At 29.0% G+C, this 10591-nt stretch overlaps 1 protein-coding gene across 2 annotated transcripts in view; it reads left to right on the top strand.

Moving 5' to 3' along the window:
• The window catches only part of LOC108688278 (complexin), a 127737-nt gene that overhangs the window by 100502 nt on the left and 16644 nt on the right, over nucleotides 1–10591 (top strand). Inside the window, exon 1 of one of the 2 annotated variants that reach the window (XM_018194463.1) lies at nucleotides 1116–1170. The exons of the other annotated variant lie outside the window; for it this stretch is intronic. Coding sequence (XP_018049952.1) covers nucleotides 1158–1170 — 13 coding nt within the window. The 5' untranslated portion in view covers nucleotides 1116–1157. Of the gene's footprint in view, nucleotides 1–1115; nucleotides 1171–10591 lie in introns of those variants that run through there. 2 annotated transcript variants of the gene reach the window in all.

The raw sequence follows: 10591 nt of genomic DNA, 5'->3' as shown, positions 1-10591 counted from the left end.
TATATATATATATATGTATACTAACTTAAAAATCTTTTCTCTATTTTTCTGTGAATACATAATTTGTTTATATATTTCAGACGTATTTAAAAAAAAATTTTGCAAAATGTTTGCTACAAATTTTGTCGATGTTATTAAAAATAATAGAATTTATTAACAAAATGTGATAATAGAAACCGAGTGGAATCTACTTGTTAAGTAGAATATGCATATTATTTAAATAAAATTAAGTTACGAGATAGTAGATTCTGCTGGGTTTCTGCTGGCAATCTATTGTCAGATTATGTCGACAGGCTGCCGGCAGAACACGAGCTTTGATGCGGACGTAATTGATCTATCGTAATCTGTTCAAAATTATATGAGAAAATTACTAGTGTACTACTATATTCTTATTCTAATTTCGAAAATTTCTTTTCACTGTTAGAAACGCATTTGAAATTCTTCAATTTAAATACGAGTCAATTTGAAATTTTTATTTAATTCAACAAGCACTTACATATGTCACATCACACTGTTATAAAAAGTAGAATACGCGATATCGGTTCTTCCTTTGTTCAAGGATCACTCAATATCTTTGTAATTGTACTTCGCCATTTTTACGAGATTTTATTTTTTCACCACTGTGCTGTCATAGCCAAAGGATAAAAGATTTGTTACACAAAATAAATCTGCGTTTTATTCTATAGCTTTGTTCGGCACACTGCACGCGTTATTCCATCACTTCATTCCCCGTGACCCAGTCGAGCCGCTTAACCGGTTGTACAAGCTCGATGTCGCTCACCACCGACATTCCATTCTTCGTTCTCCATATCGAGAGGTGTCGGTGTCGCATTCCGTTCCCGCATCCTATTCTATAGGAAGGCCGATCCGACCATGTCGGTTATAGGAACGGCAAAAATATTGCGCGATAGATAGGGGTAGAAGGGAACCAACGGTACCTCTGAGGAGGAACTGAACATTTTTCTAGCTCCCCTCCAGCCCCTCTACACCAGCAAGCACGCCCATCCCTGTAGTGGGGGTGCGCACCCCCGTAGAGATTGGTGGGGGCAGATAGAAGTTGCGGAGGTGGTGGTAGTCTCCGTGGCGAAGTCTGACCGTTACGGCACCAGTACTACTGTCGCCACTATCACGAGTGCAGGCCATCACGGGACTCAATCATGGACATACTGGGTATGTCCTATTCAAAACCAAGCATGCACTACTTAACTGCTTATTGTTGAATCTCGTTCGTTTAATATGCTTCGATTGTTGAAATCTGCTCCCTCGGAAAAAAAGAAATTTTACGAATCATATTTCATCGCGGTCGCATGCTTTAATCGCGAGTGTTGGTGAGACTGGCTTCGACCCTTTCTTAATCGTGAGACTTCATCTACATCAAAGGATTAAGGTATTGTGGCTGAAGGAAAAACATTTAAAAATCATTGGATTGGTTCTACAACTTTTCTTTATCTAAATCTTTTGCTTATCTATATCTCTCTTTCTCTCTCTCTCTCTTTCTCTTTTCCTTTTTCTCTCAAAAACATACAATTAATTAAAAAAAGGCATCGTGTGATGTTCGAGATTTCGCTTTACATCTGCAAAGATATTTAAGTAATTACATAAAAAAAAAAAAACAATTTTGCTAAAATATCTAAAAATTTAAATAGATATACAGTTCTGAACATAATTTTGTTAGATTATCAAAATAGTTATGTAGAAAATTCAAGCATGATGTGCAATGCTGCGAAAAGTTCTGACATTCTATTAATCACTTTGAGCGTTATACATAATTACTTGCAATCCAATAAAATAATTTTCAGATCTACGTAAAGATCTAGGTAAATTTTTAGATACTTTAGCAAAAACATTTTTTCCGCGTATGATTAGAAAAATTGGAGAAAAATAGTAGTATTTATCAAATCTATTATTTTCTCACAGTTTCACATGTTTTCAAAATAAGATTTTTTTGTAATATATGTATATAATTGTGTGTGTGTGTGTGTGTGTGTGCGTGCGTGCGTGCATGCGTGCGTGCGTGCGCGCGCGCGCGCGCGTGTGTGTGTGTGTGAAACTAATTTTGTTTAAAATACAATCAAATTATCTATAAAATTTTAATTTCTAGAACTACATATTTTTGTTCACTAAAACGTAATACATAATAAAACAAATTTTTTAATAAAATCGTTTTTAATACAGACAACTAGTTAAATAAAAAAGACACATTTTAGTACATCGACAAGTAAATAAGTATGAGTTCACAATGCTAGCATTTCTGTTGAACGTATTGTTATATGTGTTGGTTATATTTTATATACGTGTTTATATTTAAAATATCAGTTGGAACAAAATACATATGTGTTTACGTGGAAAATAAAAAAAAATGTCTTGTGCAACATCGTTTATTCACTCGTGTCAGTTGAATATTCTTTTTTTTTATATAAAAAAATTGATATATTACTCCATCCTGGTCTTGGCTTTTTTTAAAAAAGAAATCACAACATTTAGCTTTGACAGTTTTCAATAAAAGTGGGTGATCAATTTTTGTGGAAAAAATCCGATTCAAGTGGCAGTGACATTTAATTTTAAAATTCTTATTTAGATATAAATCATTAAGGTTATTTTCTGGTTTAATAATTTTCCTTATTTAATATGTAAAGAAATTATTTTATTATATATTTTATTATATATTTAGGTAAAAAGAAAAATAAAATTTCCTTACATATACATATAATTGTTTCATTATCTCATATATTGAAAAAATAGTTAAAAAGTTTAAAATATTTCTACAATTTAGAAAATTTTCATTCTTAAAAGTTACAACTTGTTTTTGATTCAAGTGACAGAAATATTTTTTTATTAATCGTACATTTTTATTAGCTTTCATGATATAATAAATTTCTCTTTAAAAATAAAGAATTTCTGAAGAAATTTAAATTTAACAAACGATATTTATTCATATTAACTGATTGATTAGTAAAATGTTATCTGGTAAAATTTTTTATTTATATTTTTACGTATTCATTACATGCGAGAAATATCTTCATTAGTAAAACAGACTTTTGCATCATCTCCATTACGATTACGATTCGATTATCGATGGTGGAGATTGAAATTCTGCTGTAACTCAATTTATAATGAAAATCTTCGAGTAACTTAGTCGATGGGTGTCGAGATCGTTTTGAAGATAATTCTCTTCTAGACACCGAAAGCATAATTGAATTTCACGTCATCGACTTAGATTCGCGCGTCCGCTTCCAAATAAACTTGTTCTCTTGAGCTCATCTTCTAATGAATACCATCTGTCCTTACATTTCTTCTTTGTAAGGTTCGCACTATTGTCACATACTCAATCTACTTTTATTTTATACAACTTTTAAATTTAAAAAGAAATAAGTGTCTATAGATTGCCTTAGATATGATAAATAATGTACAGAATTTCTCTCTAGATAATCTGTGAAGTATTTTATAAAATATTAATATTTTTATAGAATTGTTTACATTTTAATTCAAAAACTAAACTTAAAATATAAATAATTATAATTTAAATAATTATTTACATATCTAAATTTTAAAAAGAGATGCAAAGAAATTTTGAACTATTATACTAATATCTTTAGATTATCTATGAGTAAACCGATGATCTATTAATAATAAAATCAAATATTAAGAAATGATGGGAAATAAAATCGCCTAGTAAGATTTTGATTCCTTAAAAATTTTTTTCTGATTACTTTTAAGATTAGTGTCTTTTAAGTATGCTTTTGAGACTTTCTGTATTTCTTCGATGCTTCAAAAATGCAACAGAGCGGACACCGCATCATTTCAAGATAAACAAAATATTGAAGCCGCAAATGTCGAAGCAAAAAGTGACTGATTGTTCTATTCGTTGTATTACTTGATATTTTATGAATGATCTCGTTGTTTAATCAAATTTTAAGAGAGAAGAAAATTTAGTAAACATCGTGTTTAGTAAACAAAATTTCTACCTAATAAAGCATTATTCATATAAAAAATGATATTTATTTGTATATTATGCTAAAAATTAAAGCTATGCTATAAATTCAGACTTGAGTTTGACATGTACAGACTTATGATTCTAATAAAAAATTGAACAATGTAAAATATTAACATTTCAATATTTATATGTCCATATTTTTTAATAAACATAAATGCTTGGAAAATATCTATTTAATTTTTTTATCGTTTTATTAATACAAGAATTTTCGTGTTCATAAATTAAAAAAAAAGTAACGCAAACATTTTGCATTTCAACTTTTTCCGCAAAGATTATGTAACATTGAACGATGGTACTGCCATTTTTCTCTCTCAAGCAGAAACTTTTCGATGCTACTTTCGTGTTCCTCGGTTTGTCTCATCCAAGCGATAAAGTCTTGCCAGGAAAAGTAAAAAGTCCGCTGTGAATTTATATTTCGGAATTCTCGAAGGAGTCGTTAAAAGATGGCGTAGATCTATTATTATATGTAAGTTAGTAACCATGTCTGCACTAAATCCACATTTAACACAATAAGAAATTTTCTTAATTATTTTACATTATTAAATTTTAGAAGTAGAAGGAAAGAGAAAAGAGAGAAGAGAGCAAGTATATAAATAAAATGCAAACTATTATATAGTTATATATTTATCGGCAAAATATGCAAACAATATATTTTTTAAAACAATATTTTTCTAAATAATTTATTAAAAATTTCAAATTGTTTGATCAATGTTATATTATTATATAACAAACCATCCAATACAAAATTCGCCTCTACCTTTTCAAGACTGAAGTATATATGTTCGCGCATGCATGCGTGCACGTGAATTCTCCGCGAGAGGGACATTTGACCGTATGAGCGAATCAATATACTACTACGAGCCGTAAATAACATTGACAAAACACCCTCATGTTCTTCCCCCTTTTCCATCGACGAAAGTCACATGCGTGTACATTGGCAATGCTTGTGTGAATTATTGCGCTTCTGAAGTTGAGATCGAAGAAGCTATATTCTTTTTTTATCTATTTTCCTTTAACAAATATGGTCAATAAAAAAGATGACAGATACTAGTACAGCACCCAGAGAAAGGTTTTTTCAATTCAAAGAAATGTTTCTTTGCTATACGATTAAAAAAAAATTTCTTTGATTTGAACGTCATTTCTTTGATTTAAATATAATTTCTTTAAATCAAATAAATTTTTTTATTTGATTTCAGAAAATAATGTTTAAATCAAGGAAATAAGGCACGGAAATAAAAAAAAAATTTTTCTTTAACCGTAGCAAAGAAACATTTCTTTAAATCGCAGAAATCTTTCTCTGAGTGAGCATAGTTTTCGTTACGAGCCTATATTTTAATTTTTCATTTCAAAAAGCTGGATTTTACTCAAATAAATATACACGTAAATATTTTTTAATAATCATGATTGATGACATAGATTAATACTTTTAAACAAATTTGATAATTTATAAAAAAAATTTTTTCGTCATTGTTTAAAGAAAAAATATGTTTATTATATATTATTTTCCTCAAAATCCTTTAGTTTTTATGAATGAAAATATAATAAAATTTTTAGTAATAATTTCGTCAATATTCGATCAAAATGTAGCCGTTTATTTATAAAATTTGTTAACATATGTTGAACAAAAAAATGCTCTGAAATAATGTTATTATATAATATAATCATGATAATTTCAAATACATGTATAACTAGAACAAAATTTACATTAAAATAATGAGATAACGTTTTGAAGAATTCTTTCCGGAAACATATAATTGTAATGTACGTACATTAATTTTAAACAGCGCAGTTACACGATGTATAAAATTTCTAAACGATTGTCTTCATTTTTTCCTTTTTGCTTATTTGATATTTTCATATAATCAGTAATAATGGAGGCCATTTATTACAACAAATAATGAAAATTTAAGCAAAGTGAAAATGGTTATACATGCAAATATCTGCATACATATTTGACCTGACAATAAGTTCATATATAGAAAGAACATATTTAAATTTAAATATAATAAACATGTTTTATAAATAAGCACATAATTGTTTAAATAAATGAATAAATGGCTAAATGAAGAACTTATGCAATTCATAGATGTAAACAGATTGCGCATTTCTATAAAATTGTTACTATCGATTTAGAAAGAGTGAAGATATTTAAATCATCTCTCTCTCTCTCTCTCTCTCTAAAAAGTTGAAGAGAGATGCTGATAGAGTTGAACAGAGATGCTCATATGATTTCATTCTTTATAACGGAGATGCTAAGAGAATGCGCGAATCTATATTTATTACATCTATGATGCAATTATGCATTTATTCTAATGATATTTTCGCTATTAAAAGCAATTATTCATTCTGGAAATTATGCTTTTAGAATTTAGAATAAAGGAAAGATATTTATTAATGTCTTTCTTTTAATCTAAGACTTTTTCCTGTTTCCATTTTACTTCCTACGAGTTATTTAATTTTTGTAAAAATTTTTGTTATTATCAATTTCTTTATTATTAAGGATATTATTTTCTATTATGTAACTTATTCTAATATAACTTTCTCTTTGATATAACTTTCTCGATGATGCGTCTCGACAAGACAAAGGTTAAATACTATGCGATAACCGCACGGAAACTGGTAACCATTGAAATTCTCTTCTCCTTTCGCCTCTCGAGACAATTGCAATCGGCTCACGAAGCGTATCGCAGGTTGAAGCAGGCTGTCGTGTGACTCGACAATCTCACGAAGTACATACGGCATACGGCATAAACCTACTGCGATTTAACCACGAGAGAAATTACCTCGCTATTGTATAATCTAAAGCGCACTTGTATCGTACGAATCAATGTATTGCAGCTGTCAAAGCAATAACCAATAAGACTAATTTTGTGTTTCGAACGTTAACTGTAACGTTCAGAAAAAAGCAAAGATCAAAAATTGATACTTGACAATCGAAGTTGTCATTATAAATAATTAATATAAAATTTAAGACAGAAATGCAATAGTAAAAATTTTATATAAAGTCAACAAATCCATTAAGAACGTTTTTTTATTTTGCATCTGGCTCCCGATAGATTTTCTTAAAATTTATATGTTGACACAAAATTATCAGAAAAAAATTATATTCATGTTTGTGTTATTAAACGAATAATGAACATTAAGCTGAAAATTCAAAGTCATATGTTATATCAACTCTTATCAAACAAAGTAAAAAAATCTTTTCTAACAAAGTAAAAAAATAGTTAAATCACTTTTTATAATCGTTTAAACGCTTCCCCTTTAACATTTACTTAAGCGTGTACGACCACGATCATTAATCTTAACATCCACGATAAATCTCTCACCCAAGCGGAGAAATTTCACGTCAATATCATAGCAAAATCTCTACGTCAATAAATTGTGGGGAAAAAAATTGTGACGAAGAGAAAACTGAAAACAGTAGCGAGGAATTTTTAGATGAAAAGAGAGAGAGAGAGAGAGAGAGAGAGAGAGAGAGAGAGAGAGAGAGAGAGAGAGAAATTATCTTTGGTTGATGTTGGAAAGATTTACATATCGTATGAAACCGGAACAATCAACTTCTAACATGAGAACTCTCTTCTTCATGATATTTTAAAATGTAGGAGGAAATGTTGATACGATCGTACTGGAAATGAAAAACCAAGTACATTTGACTAAGTACATTTGAACCAAGTACATTTGAGCCAAGTACAGTGAACAATCAATTAGCATCTGAGAATCGATTTTCGAGATCTCATACTTATAGCTCGTTATGTGACAAGATAAAAAGTTTAGTTTTTTTTTTGTTATTTGTTTATTTATTTCTTCGTGAAGGAGAATCATGACTGATAAATTTGTCTTAAAATGCCTACATTAATCACAAACTTTGAACACTAAAGTTTTTATTATTTTAAGAATTCTAGGATGACACAACTGAATTTCTTATTATGCTAAAAAATGTGAATTCTTAAATCGAGATGTAAACACTGTTTAATCTAACTTAACCTAAATTTAATCATAATTAGTTATATCTTTTATTGCATTCAATGATTGAATCAAAGTGGATCAACCGTGTTAAGCGATCAATGCTCACGATGCTCACGATTGAACTTGAACCCGCATCAATAGGAGCAAATTCTGGAGATGCGGTTAATTACGTCGAAGTACCTTAATCAAGAATACTTGACCTAAACTCAAGATAATCAAATGCTAGTTATGCTTGATAACGCGAGCAAATGTAGTCGATGAATGCGAATGTATTACATTATGCTATTGTGATTGGTTATAGACAGATAATTGGATTTCTACTTGCTGTTGTTAAGCAGACTATATAAATATGCGAAGTTATGTAAATCGTGATGCTAAATAAGTATCATGTTATCAGCAATAAACGAAATTATATAGTATTCTTTAATAACTTTATCAAATTAACTACATGTTCTTTCAAAACGGTTTCCTTCTTTTCAATTCAAGTAATGCTATCGATATTCAAAATAATTTGGCATGTTATTTTTCACAAGATTGATGGCAATAACTTCATTATTATTGCTTTTTTACAAATCATATTTTTCTGTGAAGATAACATACAACGCAAATATTATTTTTATTTTTACGGAAAATTAGTTACAGAATATAATCAATAATATAATCAAGACAGAAGTAAAAAATAAAAGAAATTATTTATTAGAGATACTATTGTATTAAATAAAATAATTAGAGAAGACCAATCACTTTTACAGCATTTTTATTTCATGAAATAACATTAAAGAAAGAAAAATGCACCGTGTATAAAAAAAAGTAATAAAAGAAAGCAAAATTTTATAATAATATTTTATATAAAAAGATCTCACTAAGTTTAAAAGCATTTGAACCAATTTGTCGTATTATTTTTGGATATTTTGCGATCAAAACGTATCGAGATTTTTCTGGTAATATAATCCAATCCTTCCCTCTAAAACAGCAACTTTTCACCCTTCTCGAGGGGGACAATGTGAACGTGCGCCAATATAATCGTGCGAGTGGGCACAGATCTGAATTCAGGCGGATTTGCATGCAAATCGGATCTCGTAAGAGGAAAATCTGGAACTGGTTTTTTTGAAAGGTCGATTTCGCGAATTATTTCAATACGTAGGCTTGATATTATTCTGTTTCTCCCTTTCTTCCTTCCTTTTTCCTGTTCTCTCTCTCTCTCTCTCTCTCTCTCTCTCTCTCTCTCTCTATCTCTCTGTTTTTCTTTTTCTCTATTTTGATGACAATTTCGACAAAGAATAAATGAATCAGAAAGAGTATTGAAAATGTATTGAAATGTTGTAAGTTATGATCCATTAAAAACAGGAATAAATTATTGGAAGGTATTTGAACTCATATGGATAAATATAATGATATCCGTTATTGAATAATAATGAAAATGAACATAAAAATTGTATTAAAGAATGAACAGCATTTTCTGTGTAATGCATTATTCATATAAATATATAAATCAAATATTCAATTATTTTAAAGTTCTTTAAAAAAACTGTAATTATTTCGTATTATTATAGGAATTAATATATTTTTTCACTATGTGTGTGTGTGTGTGTGTGTGTGTGTGTGTGTGTGTGTGTGTGTGTGTGTGTTAAAACCATTTTTGGATTTTTTAAATTAAAATACTAGCCCGAATATCGATTTAAAACTTTTCTTAACAACAGACATTTGTACAACTTAGCAATAAGAAGATCTTTGTTTTGCCTTTCTGTAAATATTTTTTAACATTTTAGTTATTTTCTATCTCTTATCAAGAATTTTTTTTTAATTTAACATATTAATCTCAATCTACCTCAAAATATGTTGATATTTTCTTTATAGTGAAAAGGCACATTAAACACACAAATAATTACTAAACACATTGTTTACACACTATCGGAATGAAATGTATGTATGGAAAACAATGGAGAGATAAAAAATTAATTGTGTATTTTATCGTGCATTTAATACCACAAAGTTCGAAGGAAAAATATGTTTGCGTAACTGTTGGACCACATATTCCAATTTGGCATTCTTGCATTTTTAAAAAGCGCAACATGCATTTATAAAACTTTATTACGCGGCTAAAGGAAAGTAGCTAGTTACAAAGCTCGATAAAAACGTTAAACCTATATGGAATAGTACCAGAGAATTGCAGTCCTCTACCTTGCACATGCATTACTTGCACGCTAGGCAAAATATCCTTGAGCCGAAGGTGCATACATAAAAGAGAGATGCTATCGTATCGTGCTACAAACCGCACGTATACCAAACCTGAACTTGCACGAAAGAAGATAACAAATGCGGATACTTATATATAGTTGCGAACGTGTATAGTGCACTACGCGCGTTATCGCAACTTTATATATTCATGTAAAAAAAAAATACTTTACTTTATGATACAAAGTCAAGATTAAAAGTCAAAAAATTATTTTATTATCTTAACACAGATATTTTATCATTTTAATTAGATAACTGGAAATTATAAATGGAAGAATATAAGGCTATTGTTATAGATATTATTATATAATTAATACTATCATATACTTGTATACTAGATACTTATCTAAAAAAGAAATTATGAGAATTTTTCGTAATATATATATATATATATAT

The sequence above is a fragment of the Atta colombica genome, unplaced genomic scaffold (genome assembly GCF_001594045.1).
Source record: "Atta colombica isolate Treedump-2 unplaced genomic scaffold, Acol1.0 scaffold228, whole genome shotgun sequence".
NCBI classification, from domain to species: domain Eukaryota; kingdom Metazoa; phylum Arthropoda; class Insecta; order Hymenoptera; family Formicidae; genus Atta; species Atta colombica.
This window is presented reverse-complemented; position numbering and strand designations above follow the sequence as displayed.